The following is a 26,760-nucleotide window of genomic DNA, read 5'->3' on the forward strand; positions in this document are numbered from 1 at the left end:
CCATTTTGAGTACTTTGAGTCAGTGCCACAGATTTAATGCAGGTCACAGAAAACAAGCAGCGGGTCTATTTTTACTGCTTGCTTCAACCAATATATTTGTTCATATTTACACATTCTTAAAATGTACTCTTGACTTGGCTCTACTAAAAGTACCGCTCCAAAATTTCAGTTTACACTGAAATGATGACTTGATCAAAGGATACCACCAAAAATCCCTTTTACTTCCACAGGGAAACACACACTCTCCTGAATTAGTACTAACGGATATTTAGATTAGAGGACTCCATATTTCAGAAACCAGTTATTTAATGCTCAATATTCTTTTCAGCAGATGAAGAGGTAGGTATATTTCCACACAAGAAAAATAAAACAAAAACCAAACTGTAACAGATACTCAATTAAATCAAGTAATGTCTGAAAAGTCAAACACTGTTCTGACAGCACATATTTTGTCTGAAAGTACTCTCCAAGGAGGAGAAGAAAAGTTGCACATTCTGATTAGATAATACGTCATAATTTGAAATTTAATAATTTTCTGGAAAGAAAGCACAAGTATTCAAATGTTACTTCCTTTCCCTCCCCCCCACCCCCCAAGAAATGTGGGTGCCAACAAAACTGCCTGTATCAATGGTAGTATTAACTTTTGGACTGCTAAACATGGAATCAACTGCAATTCTTCCTTACATTCACCAACACCAGCAGTCTACAAGTTTACACAGAGACCATATGCATGATAATTACATAATTACAATAGAAATTCAACTTTAGTGTTGTTCTTAAAACAATCTTCATAAATAATGAAAATATCTGTGTTCTAGCTCTTCAGTAACCTAAGGTTAATTGGTACAGATAGTGTTTTTTTCTTCCTTTTATAAACCAAACTGGAGGTTCCTCACTGCCAACAATGGTTAAGGCCTGGATCAAGTTACTCTCCTTTTGCTTTTCCCTTTTTCTGCTTTTTTCCATTTTCCACCACAGCATTATTTTCTGGTTTGCTTACTCCATTTGCAACAGCACCATTTGCTATTTTGCCATTCTTTACAGGTTCCTTGGGCAGCTTATATGTCCGATAGTAGAAGTTACCAAACAGGAAAATGAAGGTGATAGCATAGAAAATGACACCCCAGTGCATCCATTTAGGGAAAGGACAATCAATATAAATAGACATGGCTGTGTGGCCAATAGTCACATGGAACTGCACCTGAAAGACAGAAAATATAGAATCAAAAACATCTGGATATATTCTGTAGGTCTGAGCGCATCAATTTATACCAATTCATTAAGTAATGAAAACAGCTGAACTGGGAGGTGGTAGGAAAGCTGTATTTGCCTGTCACATTCATGCAGACACATTTATGCTTGACCAGGAGCATCACATTTATTGTAATATCTGGCATCAGCTTCCAGAAACAGGACAATGAGAAGATAATGAGCAATCTGAATTTTCTCTATTTTGAATGTGCTTTTGTTATTCAGTTGAAACAACCAGCAAGGAAGCATTAGACTTTAACTCACACAACCCTTATATATGCTACATTTGTTTTTTTCAAAGCTGAATAAATGCTTCCATCTCCAGGAAGCACTCTAATTGAGGAGTGTCAGACAGAGAACTTTTGTAAGGAGCAACATCTGATCCAAAGCTCTGCAAATGCAAATCCACACAGAGGCAACACTTTTTATCCCAAAAGGAGGGGAATTACTTACCAATTGCAATATGGTCAAATATCGTTTCCACCACAGGTATTTCTGAAATTTAGGGCCACAAGCTGCCAATCCATAATACATGTACATAATGACATGAATAAATGCATTCATTTGAGCTCCGAAAAAAGCTGTCCAGGAACAGAAGGGAAGACCATCATGTCATTTTGGAAAAGAGGATTCTTTTCTAGTATTACTTGTATCATTATTTTTAAGAGGAAAAATAACAAAACACAGGACATGACAGGATTCCATCTCCAAAATATTGAATAGTATAATACAGACCTGGCTGTCAACATGTGCTGACACAAACAAATTTTAATGCAAGTAGTATGCCACACTTCAGTGTAACTAGTGTCGTGGTTTGAAAGCCAAAGCTTTTTATAAGATTTTTGTTGAACAAACATCAGTGACATCTATTCCACATTAGTTGTTGTAGTATAACTGTGAATGTTTTTCTGAAGAATTATCAAAAGCTTTATTTGACAATGTAAAGTATAAAGTACCATGCTCTGAATTTGAATCTTTTAAACTGTATTTAAATGCAAAAGGTTCACTTTTCAGCAAGAAGTCAAGAAACTCACATGGAAGTCTGATTAAATAGGGCAAAAAAAGCCCATACGAAGCATGACTTGACTCATGATTATAAGAACTTTAAGGCATTGCCAGGTGACTTTGTCTAAATTAATAATCATTAGTTTCTTTATTTATGATTTAAAATATCCAGCATTCTTAAATATGTCAGTGTATAGTATAACATTTTCCAGAATGATCCACGTTAGATGCATGCTGACAGTTTCATTTGCATTAAGATCCATTTGCTTTGTCAAGATTAGCAGCCATTTAACAGAAGCACATTATATTTTGTTAAAGTATTCTTACACTGACAGAGAGGCTCAAAAATGCTCTAGTGTATAAGATTAGGGCGATACAGACAATAGCTGCTGACATCAAACAGCTCAGATGCCCTTGTGGTCTGGACCAGTTGTTGTAATAGAGTCTAGTTTATAATAGACCTGTCTATGTAAGCAAAGTGCCATCAACTAGAAAATAGAAGAACACAGATCTATCCACATTTATGCAGTGCTGCTATATAAATGCAGAAAAGAAACTGCTGCTTTTCCTTTTGCAGGCTCTAGAAACTAAGAGGCAGTGCTAGAACATAAAGCTTGAAAGAAATCTGGAAATAGTTGTAACTGTTGCATTAAAAACTGCAGATATTTAGCATGAAAATTCTGAAAAGGCAACAAGGGAGTGGGCCTTCTGAGCTATCCAGGGAATTTCTAAGCAAGACTACAAGTAACCATCCAGTCTCCAATTATTTTATTTTATAGGTGCAGTTGCAAATAAAGATCATTAAACATCTGGTTGAATGACCTGCTTCCTGCATATTATGTGAGAGAAATTGAAAGGCAGTCAAGAGACACCGAATTTACATATTTTTTCATTGCAATGTAAGTGGTCACTCAGTACTAAATACCTATAGTAAATGGGAGCATAAACCACCCATGCATTAAGTGTTAGTGTGGTTCAAAAAAACAAAAAACAAAACACCAAACCCAAAATATTAGTTTGGTGTTCATAATATGTTATTTTGTGTTTACTAATATACCACACATCAAAGGAAAGAGGGCATTTTCCCTGTACCCTCAGCTTTGCAGAGCTCTCAATTTGAGATAAGGCTGAACAATAGGAACAAGAGTACAATGTTGGCAATGAAGGGTGTGGCAAGTAAAATAAACAAAAATAAAATTATTTGATAGAGGCTTTAGAAGAGATGCAAGGGGAAAAAAGGCTGATAATGAATTTAGACTTGTGTCATTATGAATAGGCTTTGAAAGTTAATTGACAGATTTATTGGCTCACCTCCAAGGGAAGGTTTGAGAATTTTATATTTGCCTCTCAATAAAAATAAAAGCAAACCTCAAACTCATATACAATGCCAAAATAACATCTCCATTGTCTTCATTAAATTTGCACACAGAATGTGGCCCATAATTAGATTTTGCAGCTCTCTGTATCTGCAAAAATTAAAGTTAAGCAAGATGCATACATCTTTCTGTTTCCCACAGATACAGATACTTTCAAAGGCAGAACTTCAGGCTTGCAACTGATGCCCATGAGGAAAAGAAAAGAAGTTTTGCAATTCATTAGACTATTGCCCTGTTATCTTTTCCTCCCCCATGTTTCCCACAGAAGGAGGCCGTATGCATTAATAAACAGTTTTGTATATTATTAAGTCAAGTCTGTAACATTTTCTTCTACTGCTCCCAAACAATAATAATTCTCCCTTCTGTCCAGTCAAAAGCATATGAGAGGAAAGGAACTCACCTTGTCCACCTGCAACCCACTTAATACCAATCCACCACAAGGTGAACATGGTGAAATGGTGATAGACATGAAGGAAACTAATTTGGTTAAATTTCTTCCTCAGGATGAAGAATACTGTATCCAAATACTCAATTCCTTTAGAGACATAATACCACCATAGAGCAGCAGCTATCTGCAATGAAAAACAGAGACCATGTAAGTTTGAGTGATTCCAAGCTGAATGGAATAAAGTTCTCACCATCTAGCTACTGTAAGAGAAGGACATGGCTTCCTTCCCTAAATCTTGGTTAAATGTTGAGTTGGAATCAAACATCTGACAGTATGAAAACAACAAAAAAAAATACTCCTTTCATCTGTTCTGGACATGGAAGAAGATTATGGAAGAAGATTATGGAAGAAGATTATTCTTAGCCTGTTGCTCTCAAATCACATCTGTAAAAAAGAGCTGATATAGTTAAAAGCTCTGCCATATCTGAACAGTTTACCAGTTAAGCATGGGAAGTTTGTGTCCTCATTCTCTCCTAAGCTTTGCAGAAGCTTTGCCACAGGGCTTCCCCCTCTAATGAGGCAACACTTTGATGTGGTCAGAACAATGAGGCAGAAACATGACGATAAAATGAAGTTACAAAGGTGAAACCTCCAGTACCACAGGCATATGGGTGGAAAGATATCAAAAAAAGTTAAATGGAGCACAGATTTCACATTCCTTATAGCAACATTCCCTCATCTTCTTCTGGCCTGCTCAGTAACTCCCTCTGAAAAGCAGTATTCCCCCAGTGGCTCTCTGCTATTCAGGGAGTAGGAAAAAAGAGACCACAGGAGCCATACAAACTGAGCAGGTATCATCCATCTACCCAACAGGGAAGTGCTACACACCCAAAATTCTTTTTCTCATCCACCCATCACAGTGCATCTTGCCCAGGATGCAACACAAACAGGGCTTCCTGCTGAAATTAGGATACTGTCAAAGCAAGTAAAGCCCAGAAGCTCTGTGTAGCAATATGCTAATGCTATGATATGGGAGTATGGTGGTGGTAGGGACTCCCTCCCAGATCCCAAAACATAGCAACAAGTCTCGTTTTGGCATTGTAAGTCATCCAGCTTGTTATGCAAGGGTGGGACCAGATGGTGACTCACACTGAGAGTGGAAAAAAAAAAAAAAAAGGAGTTGGAATTGGTACCACCAGCAAGGAGAGCAGGCAATGTCACAATACACTATTTGTAAGATGTTGGCCTTGTCTTTCAGGACTCAGTTGATGGTAAATGAGACTTTGTTAACTTAATATGGTGTGAAATAACCCCACCACCTCCTCAGTCCGCAGGGAAGACAGAAGATAAAATAATTAATACAGAACAGCTTCCCTTCCCAACTCCACACATACTTCTTGGGGAGAGAAGGGGAACCATAAAGAGCTGTAGAGAGTGATGCTATAGCCCTGCATGGTGTTTTCCTCCATCTCTCCAAAGCAGTGGGAAAGGACAACATCTCTCCACAGACTAAGTTTGTCATAGCCATAATTGGTCTGGTGAACAGTTTAGGAAAAATTACAGCAGAAGCAAAAATGCAGCACAGGAGAAGAGTGCTGCATATCTGCATTGCAGGCTCTGCAGTTTCCCAGAGGGACTGCACATCTCACTGATGCCAAACTGCAGCCTTCTATGTTATATATCATTACTATATATATTAATGAACACCCTTCTCTCTCTCTGGATGTGATTTAGCCCACTTCACATCTTGAGAAGAGGAGGCAGATTTTTTCACTTTTATATGAAGAGATATTAATATCTAAAGCTGGAGAGAGGCTTAATGACAGAAGAGTGACTCCCACAGATCTTGGAGTTCCCAGACACACAGGCAAGCTGCAAGAATTATATTTATATATATATATACATATATATATATATATATATATGCATATATTGCTCAATATCCAGTACCGCCTCTGGGACAGGTAGTCAGGTATTTAATAACACCCACATTAAGGTTTGTTCACACCCAATGGGTTAGCATAACAGTCCAGCATCTCTTACAGGTCTTTGCTAAAGTTGTACCTCTTACATAAATTGAGATAAGCATCTTTTCATTTCAGAAGTTGACAATAAACACTTTGGACTGTATAGCCATAAAATGACAATCCAGCACTGCAATACTTTAGCTCTTTGGAAGTCCTCTCTTCAAAGAAACTTTTAGAGAACCAGGAGGTCAATCATAAGCAAACTGCCATAAAATCTTTTATAAAGTAAATGGACATTTTTGTTAATGAAACAAGGGAACAATAAGTTAAATAGCCCATAGGTGAATAGCCAATTTACTGTGACACAGAGTAAAATATGAAAATCCTACAAAAATACTTCTGCCTTATACCCAAAGTGCCACAAATTCAGTCTATGTTCTTGGACAAGTCACATAACACATCTCATTGCTCTTCTTTTGAATTGCACCTAGCAGAAAAAGCAATTGCACTCCATGGGCAAAAATAATCTGAACTTTTGACAAAAATGCTTCCCATCACTTTAGAAAAACAACAGGACTCTTTGAAGGATTATACCTGCTGATTTTGTGTTCCTGTAGATTTTTTTGCCTGTTAGCTTCTTTGCTTAGTTACTATCATCAAATTTTCTATCATTTACTCTCAAACCTGATAGGTTTTGTGTACTGATGATCTATTTCAGTACTTCCAGTGACTTCTACACACATTTTCATCATTAGCTTATAGAAAAAAATGAAACAAATGTCATTTGCCTGAGGCCATGCATAAAGTCAGTGAAAAAGGGCAGAAACAGAGAACAATATGCTGATATGTAAGCTCTGTCAGGAGCAGATGGGTACTATTAAATTTCTTTTTCAAAGCATCAAAAATCATGGCCTAACCTTTAGCCTTCGGACACTGCATGCAAGAAAGATTTACTTGAAAAGAAAAGGAATAATGCATTAAAAAGGCACATCCTTGTAATGAACAATACTAGTCACAACTATATATTTTATAGTAATTTTCATATGTACCAATCTAAGTCTGTTAAAACACCAGATGGCACAGAAAGATTACATTACAGCCTAGGATTAAGAGGGTCAACAAGAGGTCCAATCCCATGTCCTCTGCCTGCTGCAGGGTTTTTGACTGGAGGGCTGTTTTATTACAGGACTCTGTTTCTGCAGCATTTTTCCTCATTTTGGGTTGGAGACATTTATCCATTAAGGGATGTGAAGGGACCCCTTCTTGGAAGGTCACAGCAATGTGAAAAATTAAAATAGCTTTTATAGTGAATTTTCAGTTCATTATAAAAGTTCACAAGTTTTCAGTTCACAAGTTTACAGAACTTGTGAAGTCAAGTTTACTGAATTTTAAAGTATATTATATCTTTTTCATAAGAGGAAACCACTCAAGCTCTAGACATAAATACTAACAATGCAGAGTACAATTACAATATAGAAAACAACCACTGCTTGGCTTCATGATTACAATCAGCACACTTAAAACAAGAACCAATTCACACAGGCCCAAATTCCCAATTCTTCAGAAATGCAAATAAAATAGATGAACTTTGACCTGGTAAACAAGGACACACACACATAAGCAGAGGGGGGAAATGACTACTGACAGACACCAGCATACATTAAGTTAGACAGTGTTGCAAAATCATTCACTTCAAATTCTGAAGCTCCCAAAGGAGTACTACAAAGCATGGATTTAACATCTCAGCCCTTTGCACTTATTATTTTGACTCTTAATCGATAACCAAAAAAGTTTTTGCAAGTTACATCTGTAGATCCCTCTAAATACTTTCTAAGAGGTTTTCTATCCCCTTTTCTTTCTGTCTGCTATGAACATTTTATTTTTTTCCATAACAAAACCACTCAACTTCCTGCCAGCAGTCAGTACAGTGGCTGCCCACTACATTCAGCAGATAACTCATTCACAAAGGAGTTTATTTCAGCAAATATTTCGGCAACTGGGGAATTTAATTTTCATCCCTGCTTGCTCCAGTTATCCATAGTTTCTTGTAGAAAAGTCAGGGGAGCCTGAATGAGATTAATATGTGTAGGTAGGTGCAAAACACTAAGCAGGAGGAGCAGCTTCTTCACATTTTGTGTGAACTACCTAGACAACCATCAGTGGAAGCCAGAAGATGGATATAAACTTGAAGAAAATATACAGACAAATACATGGAAAAATATTCCCCTAAAAACTGGCAAAACCAAAGAGGCTTTGTCTGACTAGAGAGTTCTCTGAGCCACAAGTTGCTGACTTGCTAAACTGTACAGGGGAAGTGCCACCACCTGCCCTTACTCTGCTCCCTTAAAATCGCTGGCTTACTGTCTTGGTACGTGATGTGGGTTGGAGAGGCAGAAAAGAACATTCTCTGGTATCCAGGATAGCCAAAATTGTTTTCTGGGAGCTCTCTGTAGTCTCTTGAAGGACAAAGGATGGTTTCTTGACCTCTTATTTTGATCAGGAGCTTTACACAGAGGAGGCCACTCAATGTGATGGCAATTTCACAGTGGCACATTTCCAAAAAGCCAGAAACAGGGCCCCTACCAAGGCTCATATGCTGCCATTTAGACTACTCTATACAATTAATTTCACATTTTTTAACATTTGTTCCAAATTTCAAAGCCCCAAATAAAGTCATATATGAAGCTCTGCTTTTCAGAGCATGTTCCATAATGCTTTCTGGGCTCAGTGCTGCTTCCATGTGAGCCAGCCCCAGTCTTCTTTATCTGAGCAACACAGGATTTATTTACTCATTCCCTTGCAAACATGGTCATTGCATTTGGAATTGATTCTACTGTTGCAGTGCAGCATTTCTCTGCAGAGCAAACCCGGTGCCAGTAAAAGCCAGACATTTAGTATCTAGAGCTATTAAAAGGACATGAGAGATGTGCTAAAATACTTATCAATTCTATACTCAAAACTACAAAAACATTTTAAAATTGCTTTTGCAGGTTTGTTTTATGAAAGATGATGGTGAACGAAATCTTGAGGAGGTTTGGATTGGGTTGGTTGGTTTTTTTGGTTTGGGTTTTTTTTTGTGGGGTTTTTTTTGGGTTTTTTTTTTTTGTTTGTTTTTTTTTTTTTTTTTTTTTTGTTTTTTTTTTTGGTTTTTTTTTTTTTGCCTGACAGTGTCAAAAACCAGCATACCTCCTAAATCCAGAGCATGACATACTGTAAAGCAGGAAAGAAATGTATCCCAGAATCCTCAGTTTGACAAAGCACACTTGTGGAAAGTACAATTTTCTACTTGCAACTTATTTACCTAAACTGAGAATTCATTCAAAAGGACTACCAGAAAATGATCAAGAAAAGAATCTTGACTGATAGCATACTATAGACTTGCTGCAGCAACCTGAGACAACTCCATTTTCCCTCCTTCCTCAACTCCCTCAGTTGCAAACTGAACATGCTACAACTTAAAACTTCAGGGATAAATTTTATGCAAATCCACAAAAATGGCAAATAATTTTATAAAATTTAAAAAAAAAAGAAAAAAGTCAGGAAGTCAAAAGAGTAAATATTGCTAGAGCAATCCTTCCTATCTGGACACATTTTAAAGCATAAATACATTCTTCAGGTCATTTTGCCTTTAATTCATTGTATAATAATGCTGTGTTTGTCATAACAAACAAAATGGATGATAATTCTTCTGAGCAGGTCTGACCTCTCCACTGCCTCCCACAAATAAGTGCACCTAAAAGTAAAGCTATGAAACAGACCACTGCTTGTATTTAGCTAGTATAAAAATTCTTTCAATATATACCACACCAGTCCTCAATGTCATTCAGCTAAGTGCAAGAGCATTCTATTTTGCTAATCTATTAAAAACTCCAAACATGTCAAGCACTTGCTATACTCTGCTAGATCTTGTTTTCCCACAAAAATTTTAATAGAATCATTCTAGTGACTGCCATAGTGAGAGCACTGTATTGGCAAAGGTGGAAGATTGCCAGCTGCAATAAGGCCAATAAAATTCTACACACAGAGCTGTTCTGCACTATCAGCCATTATAAGCAAGGTGTAAGACTCAAACCTTTTGCTCTCACTATTGCCATGTGCACAAGCTTTTACTAACACTGTCCATGGACAGCCACTCACAGACAAACATTTTTCAAATTACCATAAACATAACACATTTTCACTGCATTTTCAGGGACATGTCCTAATCTGTACATGGAACTTGCAAGAACAGCTGAGAGATTCTCAGGTGTCAGCTCTGCTGGAAGATAAGGTTTAGTATGTGAGGTAATCAACAGCATTATGAAAATGAACAAGGAACTGCACTTTGCTTTTAATTTGGGTGTTTTCCAAAACGCAGATATTTGAAATCTAAGATTATACAATGAAATCTACTGATAATACATTTGCCAAATGCCAGCAAGGCCTCATAAAACCAAACATGGGTAAAGGAGACAAAGAGTTGCCACACCAGGATGGGTGAAGTGCAACCACAAGATAAGATGACAAATCTCACTTGCTTTGATCTAGCCAGGACACACCTCCTTTACTGTGGTTACCCTGGTATCCAAACTTCAGCAACTCTGGGAAGCAAAGGATGTTCACAAGTTTACCCTGGATGGTACAACTGTGGATGAAGCCAAGGATGGTATCTTTAAGAGTCCCCTTACTTGCAGCAGTCAGATGCAAGCTAGCACAAATATGCTGATGCATTCTGATTAAACCTGCCATGTAGGATGCAGTCAAACCTGAAGTGGCCTGGGAGGATGTAACGGGACACAGCCATTGCTGACAGCAGCTGTGGAAACACTGTTTTCAGAAAAGGCTTAAACCATCATGTAGTGCTATATATTACACACATTCATATGCAAACACAAAAAAGAAATACTCACCCTAACTTCATAAACATTATCTGAATAATCCACACTCTGGCAGACATAGCTGTACCCTCGAGCTCTTGATGACAAGAACAACTGAAAATATTAAAGTCATAGATGAGAGGAAATATAATACATAAAGCACATTTATAACAATTATCAGCAAATTTCTTGCTACATCAAACTTACCAGAACAGAAATACTTAAAATATTATTAGTTCTAAAAAAGTTATTGAAGAAAGCCAATATTTAGTACTAACAACTTATTGTTACAGATTATTTATTTTTTTCTTGTAAATTAAAAAGTAAGTACTATTTTTTCCCTGCATGTATCTGCCCAGATAATGAGAACCTTGTACAACAAATTCCAGTATGACCTTAAGCTATTTGGACACTAGTATTCTTTCTGATGGTTCTAGCTTCAGAAACAGAAAATACCTAATTTCTTCCACTACAACTGACAGAAATGCTATTCCCAGTATGGATTCAAGAGAGCACTATTCAAGAGACGGGAATTGGATAATTTGGATCCACAATTCTAGGCACAGTATAACAACCAAAATCCAGAACCTCCCCCCCTCACTTTGAACAGCCAAAGCTGAATACCCACTAAACACAGTGAGGGAAAAAGGATGGAGAAAAGTTCCCCATTTTGGCCAACAAAAAATCAATTGAAGTGCTTCTGTAGAGCCTCTCTGTGCTTAGTTAAGCACATTGCAAAAACCTGGACAGGAGAAGACAAAATTGACATTTGAACAAGTTCCCACTGGAAAGAAGTACACTTGTCTAGAGTTGTACAAAGTTCAAGTAACACTGATCTTGACATTCATAAATGTTATGATCCAAGAATTTTAAAGCCACGTAATCCCTCTATTAAGGATCAAAGAGAGAAAGAAGTGGAGCAGACATAAACTGGAGTGATAGAAAAAGATTTCAAAAAACCTGTAATGGACAGGCACTGACTACTCTTACCACTAACCTGACTTCCATCTTATTTACAACATAGAAAACCTTGTGAACCTCTGGACTTTTTTGCTGCACGTGTGTTAAAGGAGGGAAATGAAAGAGCTGCCCACAGAAATTATCCTAGAAAAGAAACTGAACTACTTCTGCATCATCTAATTCCATTTACAAATTCTGTAACTAACTGGAACTCCAGTGTGGTCCCACATGGGCAAAAGCACATCCAGTACCAATAGAGAGGAGCAGGGAAAGTTTAATTTGCACTGTTACAGAAACCAACCCATCTCTACTGTGACCCACTGGATAACTCAACCAAGGTTGAGTTACTGCCTTGGTAAAAGGCAGTACATTGACTTCACCAGACTGCCCTGAAGTAGAATAAGAAATTCATGATTCTGTGGCAAAATAGGGTCTATTCCATTGTGACTTCTGCAGGTTCTAAGCAAAATTTGCGCCAAATTTTGACCTAAACTTGAATTCAGTGTATGAGTCTTGCACTAGACTCATGTGCTGAGTGCTTTATGACTACTATTTAACATAAACGCCCACAGATGAACAAAAGAGCTTGCCATCAGGATGGTTATTTAAATAACTTTTAAAGGTGTTTCACATTCAAATTCTCTTCTTAGCAATGTCTGGAAACTTTACAATCACTCACAAAATACAAGCAGTATCATTTTACTCATAACAATTACATTAAAACTGGTGTGAATTACAATAGTGGCACAGTGGTATTGTAAACTTTGGAAGCAGAAATTGCCTTGTTACAGGGAGCCACTGAAACCTGAACACCTTCCTGCTATCAGTCTCTACAATCAAGAAAAGACTTGTTGGAAGTGCTGTATCCATTGCCTCAACGTCCATTGAATAACAACTTACCTCTAGAACAGAAGAGGAAACTACAACCTCTGTGTATAAAGTTATGAGCTTTCAGCATATCAACAAACATGTGTTTGTAGTCCCACTCAGTTTTACATTAATTCAGTGACATGGAAATGCTACAAACACATATCCTATAAGAAACATAGGTCTGAAAATTATTTGACTGCAAGTTTGGTATCATTCAGTTTATGGATGAAACAAACAAGTTTCTAAGAATATGTGAAAAAGACAGGCATTGCTGTAACACTGCAGAACTAATTTCAGGAGTTTCAGTTTTAACCTGCCAAGATGATTGGATTTAATCTCTTCCTTCAACTATGCTTTCATGTCAGCATTAAATTCTTTTGTACCTGTCACACTGCTTAGTTGAATAATCCAAGAAAATAGTTTAGACAAAATGATGACTAAGGTGTGATGGTTAAATTTTACTAAACCATGCCTTAAAGAGAGGCTGAAATAATTTCATGATTAATGATTTTATGCTAGGAGATCTGGGAAAGGGTCAAAATCCAGATAATCATCAGATATGCCATTTTTTCCTGGCAAAAGTACAGAACAGACCAGGCAGTCCTGCAATGCTGTAATTTTAAATGTCTGTTCATTTGCTTACTTCTGGAAACAGATTTTGAAAATTTATGATCGGAGGTGTTCCAAGAAGACAACTCCTGATGCAGTCACAGCAGCATAAACTTAGCATCAGCCTTATTCTGTACAGTGATCCTTGAACAATAATTACCAAACTGTTAAGTAATCCCAGCCAGCTGCTGCTACACAGCTGTTCCACTGCAGTGTTACTATTCATTCCCTCTGTCCAGAAAATCCAACAAAGGAAAAATGCAGCAACACAGAAATTTATTACATGTAACACACTCAGAACATTGCAAACCAAATTTTAGAAGCCTGTATGCTTATATTTAAAGTTATAGCTCACTTCATTTTTATGCTTAAAGATAACGTCCAGACAAGATACTTTTCCTCACTACAGACAATGGATGTCTGAATTTCTAAATATTATAAACACATTGAAAGAGTAAATAGCTCAATTTCTAACAAGATATGTTCTAATACCCTTTAGGATTATTAAGATGAAAAAAAGCATCAGTTACAGGTGTTAAATTTACAGATTTTAGTCTCTCCAGTGTTTAGACTAACATAAACCTAAGAAGAACTTGGAATACCTCAAACACAAGTTCTCTCTATAGATTCATTTAGTATACTTATTCTCAAACAGAAACTACCTATTTATAGAAATACTCACCTCAAAGGCAAACTCATCTTTAAAAGTCTGTGCAAAACATTAACTCTCAATAGAAATCAAGAATATGCAACATCATTTTCATTTTGACATCCTCACACCTCAGTAAGAATTCCCTCTTGCAAGAGGGCATACACACCTCTTTGAAAATGAAGAAGTTGAGCAGAACCATCCCAAAGTTGTAAACAACCAACAGGAAGCGCAGCTGGAAGGGTTCTCTCGTCTTCATCCACTTGGGGCCCAGCCAAACAGTGAGGAGATAAATAGTGCTGATAGTCAGTGTTGGGAATGGAGACTGCATCAGGGGCCAGTCATCAACACGTTTGTCTGGGGAGCCAAGTAAACAGGAGTCAGCAAGGTCTCAGTAAAATAGATTCCATCATCACTTTAGCATTGAATTTTTTAAGTATTATTTTCTCCCGGAATAGCTGCATCAGATAGTGGAAACACAATGCATTCATTCTTTCTAGGAAGGTTAAAGAAAATAGTTTTTAGAAAAAAACCCACTATATCACATTACCTCACAGAGAGATTCATTATGTCATTCAAGTTCTCTTGTCCAATTCTACAATCCAAAACAATAAAGCAAACAGAATCACATGAACCCAAACATAAGTCAACCCACTAATCCCCCAAATGGATTTTGCTTATGGTGAATACTGGCTGCAGTGGCAATATAACCAAACATTCATCACCATTGCAAATGAAAGATACACAGATTTGACAAAACACTGATAAAACCAGTAGCTTTTATTAGTTTAAAATTAGGCACTAGAAGGTCTCCTATAGAGTTTATACAGGTTGTATGACGATAACCTTTGCTACTTGACGTAGGTCAGTCTCATGTTTCAGACAGAATGCTCAGTGTTACCAGAAAACAACCAAATAAAAGAGTTCTAAAGGGATGGTTCTGGTCAATCTGTGCTGCCATATGGGAGCACAGAAACAAAGGTTTTATTTACAGTCTCCTTCAGTCAGTCACAGCATCCAGTCACATTACACATATTTCAGAGCTGAGAATATGCTATATTAAGTTCTAGATCAGTATGAAGAGAGCAGTGTTAGCTTGATGAACCAGTGACACCTAGGATTAGAAGACAGTTCTGCTAGAGGAGGGAAGCAAGACTGCAGTGGCAGCTCCTTGCTTAGTGCCTGTGCTGTCCCATGTGTCACATGTCCCCCCTGCCCCGAAGGCTAACATCAAGCTGTGGCAAGAGATAAAAGGTAACTACTTCATGGCAATCAGAACTTCAGATAGTGCACAGCCCTATCATACTAACTGGACTATTTTCTAGATGCTTAGGCCAGTTACAGCTCCCATGCAAATCACATCACAGGGCTCCTTGGGAAGCTCAAATATCTGAAACACCTGCCTTCAGTCAAGCGTGGGCAAACTCACAAATGCAGCTGCCAGAGCTTTACCTAGAGGACAAGTTTCTTTTAGAGAACTGTAAGTCAAAGACCATGAAAAATCCCTATACCATAAATTAATTCCTAATCCCAGGCATGCAACCAGCAAGTCAGAAACCCCCTCTTATCAAGAAAATGAGGAAAGTACACAACACTGCTGTCATTACTTCTCCCTCACTTCTTTTGTGTTTCCTTTGTTGTACTTAAGGCCATAAATTAGAACCTAATTCTGGGAGAAAATTTACTGAGGCCCTCTATTTCTAATAACCAACAAATACTGTGATCTAGGGAAAGAGGGCGTGCAGAACACAGATTATTCTTACTTCCAGATGATTTAATAATAATTGAGATGCACATTCCAAGATGCTAGGGGGCCTAAAAAGAAATGGAAAAGCAGAAAGAGAAGCCTAACTGCTTCCATTCTGTTAATGCCAGAAGAGAAAATTCATCCTAATACATGGAAACTTCAAGAAAGGACATTGATGCTGCCAGATGGGATGTGTGTGGCCCCAGCCACCAAAAGAAGCCAAGGGCAAGATAGGGCAAGGATTACAGGGAGAAGTATCAAAAAATCAGATAGATCAGCTGTAGAAACACAGGCAATGAAAGAGGACCTGAACAGAGTGAGAGAGGACAGTTACCACTCAACTTTTCATCAAGCTCCTGAAACCACACAGATTTCAACCTACCAAAGTTGAGATCACTACTGCATTGCAATTATTACACTCTTATATCCCTTACAATTTAGTTCCTTATTGCCTATAGTGATTGTTCTACTAATCTGAATTTAAAACCCAAAGATAACACACAAAATAACCAAACCAAACAAACCTCCCCCCCCGGCAAAAAAAAACAAACAAAAACCAACCAACCAACCAACCAAAACAGATAAAAACCACCTCATCATCTACCTGGTACTAAGTAGTAGGCAAGGACTTATCATGAAACAAGAAGAAAGGTGTCAGTTCAGAGACAGCTCTGGGAATAGCCAATGAGTGCCATGCTTTAGCAAATCCAGGTCTCCCTCTATTGTAGTGTACAATGAGTTAAGAGCAGGTGAGGCAAGAGACACAGGTGCTTTTCCAGGTTTCTTAGAGTAAGGAATATAAAGAGGATAAAGAGAAAAAGACAGCTTAGAGAATCTGTCTTCTATTTTCTAACACAGTGTTTCATGATAATTTTACATACTAAAGTGGCAATACAAAGAAATGTGAAAGAGGAAGATTTGAATTTTAGCCATGAGGTGAATGCTACCACCCACTGCTGAAAACAGGAACCCATGACTGTTCCAGATTTCTTTTTGTGTCAGGGGACAAACATTTCTGGACTTCTAGATGGAAGAATGAGGATTCACCAGAGGGTGAAAGGAAAGACAAAGGGACAACTTATACTAAAACCCAGCTGCAAGTAGGCTTTGCCTGACACCTCATCAGTACTGTGAACAATTCTTCCACCTCCTTTCCACAAATACTATAAATTGAAGAACCTCATTGGAGAAAACCAAGAATTATATTTCATTAACTCTGACAACTACATAAGAGCATTTGAGAAGCTGCCATTACTCTTCCATGCCATGGTTTCAGCACGTTACTTTCCCTCTCCAAAGGGTTTTTGGACAGTGAGCCACCGCATCTCAGAGAAGTCTTGAATTATTTACAGGAAAAACATATATTACTGCTGCAAATCTTGAAACACACTGCCCAGGGTATCCAACATTGCCATCCTGGGGGTCTGACTTCTCCTAGGACATGTAATTACAAACACAAAATGCTTCTATGAGAGGGAACACGGTCAGAAATTCAGTTCTGGAGTGCATCCTGGCCAAAACAGTAGAGCACTCTATTCTACTGGGCTAACTACAAACACCACCTTATGTTTATTTTGAGGGCATCTAGGAGCTTCTGCATATGATTACTTTTAACTAGTACTGTGGCATCAGGAAACATGATGCTATTACTCCCTGACCTTTTCATCACAGCATCTCTCCCGGATAATGCGAAGTAACTTGCCTCATAAGTCAACTCCATTCTTATTGCACAGAAGGTTATACAAAACCAATTGCATTTCAGTTTACCTGGCAGGCCTGCTCATTCATGTTCTACACAGGAAATCCAGAAAAATGCACACCCTTGCTCCAAACTTCTTTTCAGATGGTCTCTTTCAAAGATAAATTAACTATCTTTAGTTATCTGCACAAGTGACAAACATTCTCAGCTACTCCAACACCTTCCTCCTTCCCAGCCCCCAATCTGTTTTAGCAAAACCAGCATAATTTTGTGTCCTACTTACTAGCTGGTGCTGATGACCACAAAAGATTTCTGCAAATTACAGAGAACTGTGATACCTTAAGGAGACATACCAGTGCATTAAATCCTGCAGTATTTCACAAAGAATAGGAACATTTTAACTTCAAAGATGAAATGAGCTTGAAATAAAAAGGCCAGCTCCCTGAATTAAAAAAAAATCCCTCCAACTGCTGTGAAGCAAAAAGACCAATGCCTTTACCTGATTAGAATTGACAGAGATTGACTGAATCTTTCAGGGGATTAATGCGTTTGTCTTTCAAATCCCAAGACCCAGATTCTAATTCGATCACAAATAAAATGTCTGCTGTGGTGGCACAGCCTGTAGTACAGTGCTCTTCTGGTAGGGTGGGAAAAGTTTTACAACAAATACTTAGGGTTGCACTTTATAGCAAAAATGAATCCAGCCTAGACTAAGGCATCTACTAACATCTTCTCAATAGAAAATTAACTGTTATGTAAGGAAAAAGTAGGAAATATGCATATACATAAGGCTTTCCTGTCATTTTGTGTATATACAAAGTTACACCTTGCAGAGACAAAAACCAGAAGAGCTTACATTTATATATTTATATGTAAGTATATTTATTATTATTATATATATATATAAAAATAATTGAAATTGCCCATAGGTACCTAAATTTGCAGGATGTAATTCTTTTTGTGGGGAAATTAACAAGAAACACACAAATAGGCCCCTTTGATTTCTTCTTTCAAAGCAAGAAGAGCAGGACCAGTGAAAAGACCTGAATATCCTGCCTGGCAATGTCCAAAGAGGACATAATTAACCTACACTGAAATATGGATGGAAAGTGAAGATGAATTTCAGTAAGTAAGGCTGCAGTGATGGTGTTCTAGCTTTAAAAATCACAATACAGTTTTGAGAAACATACTGTAATTGTTTTAATATGTAAGCATTTCTGCTAAACGTGGTTCAGCATTTCCTTTCTGATAGAAAAGATTTTAGATGGTTAAATTTCCTGCATTTTTCTTAGCCTATAATATTTGTTTTCTTTCCCCTTGAAAAATAAGCAAACAAATCCATAGCACAGTCACTTTGACATTCACCTAGAGAAATCCTGAAACAGTACAATGGCGATTATCTTTGCTTTTAAATTCAGCTTCAGAGAAAATATTACACCACTAAAATACATGATTATTGCAATTCCCTGTGTTCATGTTAGGTTCAAAATAAATACGTAGAAAATCTTAAGTTTAACAACACGTATTCCTTAGCTATCAGGTTGGTGCTCACTGATTTATCTGGAGAGACTTTCAAAGTTATTAATAGCTATTGATACTATTCTCAGCGCAAAGACACTTACAGTGCCAATCCAGCACATCCATCTGGCCGATTACATTTCTAAAGACACTGCAGAAATGACAGCGAGCATTTAAAAGTGGTTCTGGGAGAGCTCTCTGCAGATCACCTCTATTTTAACAAAAATACTCTCAAAGCCAACCTCAAGTTTAGAAAGGTTTGCTTAAACAAGTCAAATTTTGACTCCATAATAGAAGGAAGGCACAGCAGTATTACCTAATTGGAGTACCATTCCATGAACCACAGTGTTTTAATTATCTAAGGATTTCCCACATCTTGTTCTACCTCTATAATTGAAATAATTACAAAACAAGAGCACATATCATTAAAACAAAGAAGAGAAATATAACTTCACACACCATAAAATGTTTACCAAGTTTTCACACTAGATGCCTTCAGTGATTTTAGTGCTTGTTAGTTCCACTACCACTATAATTGAAATAACTACAAAATGAAAGCCCATATCATATTAGAAAACCAGGTGAGAAATATAACTTCACCTATACCTTAAAATGATTACCAAGTTTTCACACTAGATCCCTTCAGTGATTTTAGTGCTTTAGTGACCCCCTTTCCTCCCCCTTTTCTTTCTGGCTACAGATAAATATAGAATATACTTCTCTCCAAGATTTTTATTAGAAATACTGATTCAATCATGTTAATATTTACAAGTGAATACAAGATTCACTCTGGCTACACAACCACTGCAGACTGGATCTGTTGAAAGTAAACTTGAATAAGCATCTACCTGATTAGACCCTATGCTTTTAAACTAAACTGAGTAATACATCAGAATAATTTAAAAGTAGATTTACTGTTAGCAGTTTGTAGAAATTCCAAGAAAAAAGCTCAGTCTCCGACTAACACCTCAGAAAAACAACAGCTAAAGCTATAAAATTAGCCTTTAAAACAGTACAAGACTACATGGGCTGCACAGTTTGAGACTGAAGACTGATAATAAAGTAGCATTGCAGAGTGAAAATTGAGAGGCCATATATTTTTGGATGGGAAATCTATAGAATTAAAAATTTTCTATTCACTTACTACTATTTTAATAGAGCCGTTCATATGGCCCCAATTTTTTTTTCTTAGGTTGTCATTGCTTGAACTAACTTACTTGCTTTACTATTGATTATTCATTGCACAGATTGCACTCTATTCCTCAATTAGTGGAATTACAGAATCATTAAAGTTGGAAAAGACCTCCAGGATCATCTAGTCCATCACACCACCATGTCAATGAACCCATAGCACCTAAATGCCATGTCCAGTAATTTCTTGAACACCTCCAGGGATGGTGACTCCACAGTTCCTGGGGCAGCCCATTCCAATGCCTAACCACCCCATCCAGTGAAGAAATTTTTCCTGATGTCCAACCTGATTCTCCCCCCACACAGATTCAGGCCATTTCCTCTTGTCCTGTTGCTAATAATCTCAGTTTATAAAGTTTCTTTATACTTTACAGGAGAAATCCTGTAATAGCAGATTGAAGCTACTGCACAAACTAAAATTATATCCCCACGGCCTCATCCATGTTTCAGGGAAAAGAAAAGCCCATGTCCTCTTAGGAGAGATTGTGCAGACATATTGCTGCAGGAAAGCAAAATGACTGGGACAAAAAGAATGGACAGTTATGCTTCTTTCTTATCTATCATACTTGGCAATGTCTGCAGTCTTCTAGCATTACAGGTATTTCTAAGGAGTTTGACAGGACCTGTACTTAACTCAGAAAGAATGTAATATCATCTACAAAGGCCATGAAGCTTCCATTAACACATGTACAGGCCAAGAGATCTTTCTTAGAAGAATTTCCCATTTTAATACAGGATATGTCTTTTCAGAGGCAGCAAGCCCGGTAGAACATATAGCAGCTTGCTGTAAAATGTTAACTAACAAAGTTTCTTGCTACAGCCAAAGAAATTAGGATTAAATTTTAACTAGTTAATATAACTTTCTTTCCTAGACCCATCTTACTTTTCCTTTCTCATTTGGGTAGTTTTGAACAGTTATCAGGTCACTCACTAGGTGCCTTTTTTTTTTTTTAATTTTCCTTAAAGAAACACTTAATCTCATTCACCTGCAGGCATATTTTCCTGTCATAGAATCATCTTCATGGCTCATCTGTGTATACTCAACAAACATTTAAATTTGCCTTGCACTGGTTTCTCAGGAATCAGTCAAGTCCCTGCTGCTTTATGTCACAGAAAAATTCTGTATTGTCATAATGTCACAGTATCAGTGGTGGTAATAACTGGCAAGAAAACAAAGATGTGAGTATCAGAGGATCATAGAATGGCTTGGGTTGGAAAGGACCTCAAAGATCATCAATTTCAAACCACTCTGTCATGAGCAGGGACACCTCTCACTAGAGGTTGCTCAGAGTCCCATCCAACCTGGTCTTGAACACTTCCAGGAATGGAGCATCCACAGCTTCCCTGGGCAACCTGCTCCAGTGCCTCACCACCCTCACAGTAAAGAAATTCTTCCCATGTATGGTATTGGTAAAGCTAAGGATGACATGCACAGGAAGCTATAGGGACAAAGGTTCCCAAAACCCGGGGAAAAAGCATAACGGCTGATCTGGTTTAAGTAATTTTTTTTTTTTTAATTATTTAGTAGATCAGTAGAGAGAAAGCAATTTTTTCTTAATCTTTGGTAATAAGTGTAAAAATCTGAGTTAAGTACTTTGTCCATCCTTAAGCTTTAACTAGTCAGGAACAAACTAATTAGTTCAGGTCAAGAACAAGAGACATCAAAATGTTTCGGCAAAGCATTGTCATTCTAACAAGACATAAAACATAAAACTAAGGTGCAAGAATAAGAGTATTCAGCCTCAAGCACAATGAATAATGAGAGCACATACTGCAAAAACCAAAACAATGAAACCCACATATTCTAAGTTTGCTGTACAAAACCCTGTTGTGGTCAGAAATGAGAGATCCCTGCCCCAAAACCAAGAGGACTATGAGGCAAGACTAACAGGTACCACCCATAGCCAGTTGTGGCTTTGTTTTGAATTTCAGGGCTTTGTAATTGACTGCTTAGTCTTTCTTAAAGCTGAAACAGCAACATAAATACAAAATGCCACACAGCTAAGAGCAACATGTTCTGCAGCTAATGAACACCTGTGTAATGTGCATGTGTTTCATAAACTCCCATTAAAGTAACACAAAGGCCAAATCCCAATTTGCTGTTAAAAGGCCAGGTGTATTTTAACTAGCCTTCCCATCATTGTAATCTTTTCAGGGCTCCTATCACTTAGTCATTAATATCATATTGCCTTTGTGCCTATATACAGCAATTACATTATACACGTGTTTCAAGACAAGGATAGTTATGGAGTTACTATGAAGTTCAGGACACAAGACAATTTACCATCAAGTCTCAGGATTTTCAAGTTCAAATATATTACCTTGCTCGAATTATATTTATCTCCTCCATTGATTATGATTACCTGTGGAGACAGTACAAATGCTCTGCTTCAAGTTGTAATAAAAATATAATCCTCATTGAAGCTTACACAAGATATGCAAGATACAAGCCCTTGAGCTATGAAGTACTCTTCTGGTTGCCAAATCTTCTTTTCCAAACATCACAAATGCAAGATGCATTCCCAATGCAGTGATGCCTGCATGCTTTTGCTTAAGTATTGTAAGTTATGGAGTAAACAGATGAAAGCACACAAAACCCCCAACCCAACCACACTATGTAATTTTATAAACTACTTGCAGACTTTATGATCCAGCATATGTCTCTGTATTTCTAAAGCAATAGAAGTACTGCACAAAACATACTTCATAAAGTTTTTCTTCTACTGAAACTTTTATTCAAACTTTTGTGGTTTTTGCCAAAACTATTTCTCATGTCACTGCTTCATACTGGGGTATGGCATTTCACACTGGGGTTTGGCACTATGAAAATAGTTGTAGAAGTATCAGTAAGCAGTAATGCAAACACAGGATTTATGCACATTCAATGTTGCAATAACAGATTAGTCTGTTGGCCCACCCAGAGTTTTATAATGCTGAAGGGGATGATCACAGGGTATGATGACCTCCTCCAAAGAGAGATACTGGATTCCTTCAGTTTAAACATAAGTTCATTGAAAAATGTGAAATATTATTAATATCAGTTGAATAATAAGTCTGCAAGGTCTTATCCACTGTGGAGTCAAGTGTTACATACTCAGCATACATGGGACAGTAAATTCAGCACTGACTCATGTCTAATGTGCTAACACCCCGGAAGGATAGTGATGTTTAACTACACAGCAAATATAAACAACTTATGTTGATGCTCTTGTAACACAGTTATTTGGGGTTGTAGATGAACATTTAGAGATTTTTAAATGCAGTGTTTGAGCATGTATGAAAACCAGCAGTGGCAAGTGAAATCTAACTAAGAATAATACCAGAAAACTACTGGGTAAAATTTGCAAGAGGCAGCACAGAAAGCTCTTTGATAAACTACCTGGTTTTTCTGTTTGCATTATCACAAGGATGCTCCTCATCACTTTGGTTTTACAGAAGGATGAATGAGATGAGAATTTTGTTTTGATTAAAAACTACAAAAGGAGTTACTGAAATGCATTAGCGCTTCAAAGTTCAGAGGCAGAAGTAAATTTACAGTTGTGAGATGCATTAGGTCTTCTGTTAGCTTAACACAAATACATCAGTCAAAGCCTCCAAGGAAAAACAAAACTCTAAAACATTTAGAACTAATTCCTCAGCATCCCTTTAACATCAGCAAAAATGACAAACTGGAGGGGTGAGGAATCAAGCACAAAAAAAAAAAAAGATTAATTTTGAAATGCTGATTTTCAAAATAGGAACTGAATGACAAAATGCTTTTAACCCAAAAGTGATGAAAAGAATGATGAGTGTCTGAATCTTTCATTCACTAATACACAGTAGCAAAATCATCAGTTTGGAAGCTACATAATGTCCATGTCCAAACGACTGCTACAACTGAGTCTTTTCCACAGTTGCGTTACCTTCCATGCTAACACATGGCCCCAAGGTTCCCTAATGGTTTCAGCAACAAAGTTTCTCCCTTATGGTAAAAAATTCAGGGATCACTGAAATGGAGATTGGACAGAGTAGAAAAAAACCTGACCTAATCATCAAAGCATTTTAGGGTACTCTGTGAGTATTTCTACTGGGCTCATCTGTTCCTGGTAAACCACTAAATATTAAACTGCGTAGAAAATATGATTATGTACTTTTTTTTTTTTAATGTTAACTCAAACCATTTAAAAACAAGGTGTTACAATGATATTCTAAGAATAGGAGGACATAAAATCAGGTCAGAGAGAAGACTTGCTGGCTCAACAGAAAAAGTGAAAGACATGAGTTATAAATTCACTTCTTTCAGCAATATTCTAAGAACATTTAGAAAGCAATAAAATAATTTTTCTTATTGGTCATAAGTGGGAGAAGCAATCAAGGAGATAATATCTATAAGCAGATAAAAAAAGAAAATAGAAGAACACTATAGTCAAGCATGTAAGCTAAGCACAACATATGCAAGAGCTGGAAGAAGACCCTTTTTAGATATAGCAGAAATAGATAAGAGGAATAGGAAAATATGATGGAAACAAAGCAAACAGTCAAGATTTCATGATTATGCTGAAACAGAAAGTGAAACCAGGGATGCGCTGGTTTGACTCTGTCTGGAGGCCAGGTGCCCACCACAGCTGCTCTGTCATTCCCCTCTCAGCCGGATAGGTTACAGAAAATAGAAGAAAAGGGTTATGAGTTAATCAGAATCACAGAATGGAAGAGATCTTCAAGATCATCAAGTCCAACCCATGCCCAAACACCTCAAGTAACACCACAGCACTGAGTGCCACATCCAGTCTTTTCTTAAACACATCCAGGGATGGTGACTCCACCATCTCCGCGGGTAGACCATTCCAGTACTTTATCACTCCTTCCATAAAAAACTTTTTCCTAATATCCAACTTATATCTCCCTTGGTGCAGCTTGAGACTGTGTCCTCTGGTTCTGTCAGAGGTTGCCTGGAGAAAGAGACCAACCCCCCCCTGACTACAAGCACCTTTCAGGGAGCTGCAGAGAGCAATAAGGACAGGGAGAGGTCACAAACTGATTACTGTCACAGACAAAACAGATGTGACTTGGGGAAATTACTTGAATTTATTACCAATCAAAATCTGAGTTGGATAATGAGTAGTAGAACAAACCCAAAAAGCACCTTTCTCCCAAACCCTCCCTCCTTAGCAGGCTTAACTTTCCTCCTGATTCTCTACCTGTCATTGCCCTGCCAGTGGCAATGGGAGATGGGAAATAGGGATTACGGTCAGTTCACCACATGCTGTTTCTGATTCTGCTTCTTCCTTAGGAGGAGTCTTTCCCCTGCTCCAGTGTCAGGTTGCTCCCATAGGAGATAGTCCCCCATGAAATTCTCCAGCCTGAGTCCTTCTCACAGAGTGCAGCTCTTCACAAACTGATCCAGTGTTGGATCCTTCCTGCTCCAGCACAGGCTTCCCATAGGGTCACAGCCTTCTTACAGCATCCACCTGCTCTGGTGTGAGGCTCCTCCACAGGCTGCAGATGGATCTCTGCAGCCCTATGGACCTCCATAGGCATCAGGGGCACAGGAACCTCACCAGGGTCTTTCCCACGGGCTTCAGGGGATCTCTGCTCCAGCACCTGGAGCACCTCGTCCCTTGCCTTCCTTCCCTGACCTCCATGTCTGCAGAGTGGTTTGTATCACATATTCTCACTCTTTTCTTCTCTGCCTGCAATTACTTCTGTGCTATTTTTTCCCCCTCTTCTTAAATATATTATTGTAGAATCATAGAGTGGCCTGGTTTGGAAAGGATATTAAAGATCAGCCACTTGAAACAACTTTATCATGAACAGGGACATCTTCCACTAGACTGGGTTGTTTAGAGCCCCATCCACCCTGGCTTTAAACATTCCCAGGGATGGGGCTTCCACAGCTTCTCTGGACAACCTGTTCCAGCATCTCACGATCCTCAGAATAAAGAATTTTTCCTAACATTTCTAACCCAAACCTCCACTCTTTCAGTTTGAAGCGATTCCCCCTCATCTTCTCACTACATGACTTTGTAAAAAGTTTCTTTCCATTTTCTTGTAGGCTCCTTTCAGATACTGGAAGGACACAATTAGGTCACCCCAAAGCCTTCTCTTTTCCAGGTTGAACAATTCCAATTCTCCTAGCCTTTCCTCATAGGAGAGGTGCTCCATCCCTCTGAACAACTTGGTGGCCCTGCTCTAGATTTGCTCCGTTAGGTCATTGTCCTTTTTGTGCTGGGGACCCCAGAGGTGGAAGAGTGGAGAGACAAGAGTGGAATAGAGGGACAGACTCACCTGCCTCAATCTGCTGGCCATGCTGCTTTTGATGGTATGATTGTTGTCACAGAGATTTTATTACATCACTGACTGGCTCAGCCTTGGCCAGCAGTGGGCCCATCCTGGAATGGGCTGGCATTGGCTCTGCTGGACATGGGGGAAGCTTCTAGCACAGCCCTCCCAGTACCAAAGCCTTCCCATGCAAACACAATACAAGGGAAGAATCCCATGGTACAAGCAGACACAATGCCACAGAGAGAGTGAATACTCCAGGGCAGGAGTTAAGGATCAAACCACTGAAATTATTCAAGTACCTAAAGAAAGAATTTGAGTTGCAGGCACGCAAGCAAAACAAAACCAAGAGCTACTGATGCCCACAGGCATCACTGTCTTGCATCAAATGCAAGTCAAACTGAGGTAGCTTATTC

At 38.1% G+C, this 26,760-nt stretch overlaps 1 protein-coding gene across 2 annotated transcripts in view; it reads right to left on the reverse strand.

Annotated features, from left to right (window-relative positions):
- Positions 1-288: 288 nt before the first annotated feature.
- Positions 289-26,760, reverse strand: part of ELOVL4 (ELOVL fatty acid elongase 4) — a 33,786-nt gene continuing 7,314 nt past the window's right edge. Inside the window, exons 2-6 of one of the 2 annotated variants that reach the window (XM_064707444.1) lie at positions 14,101-14,288; positions 10,877-10,957; positions 4,033-4,204; positions 1,705-1,832; positions 289-1,201 (exon numbers count right to left, since the gene is read on the reverse strand). In XM_064707444.1, coding sequence (XP_064563514.1) covers positions 926-1,201; positions 1,705-1,832; positions 4,033-4,204; positions 10,877-10,957; positions 14,101-14,288 — 845 coding nt within the window. In that variant the 3' untranslated portion in view covers positions 289-925. The remainder of the gene's footprint in view (positions 1,202-1,704; positions 1,833-4,032; positions 4,205-10,876; positions 10,958-14,100; positions 14,289-26,760) is intronic. The other variant, XM_064707445.1, reaches the window with a different exon arrangement.

This window comes from Zonotrichia leucophrys, chromosome 3 (genome assembly GCF_028769735.1).
Source record: "Zonotrichia leucophrys gambelii isolate GWCS_2022_RI chromosome 3, RI_Zleu_2.0, whole genome shotgun sequence".
Lineage (NCBI taxonomy): Eukaryota > Metazoa > Chordata > Aves > Passeriformes > Passerellidae > Zonotrichia > Zonotrichia leucophrys.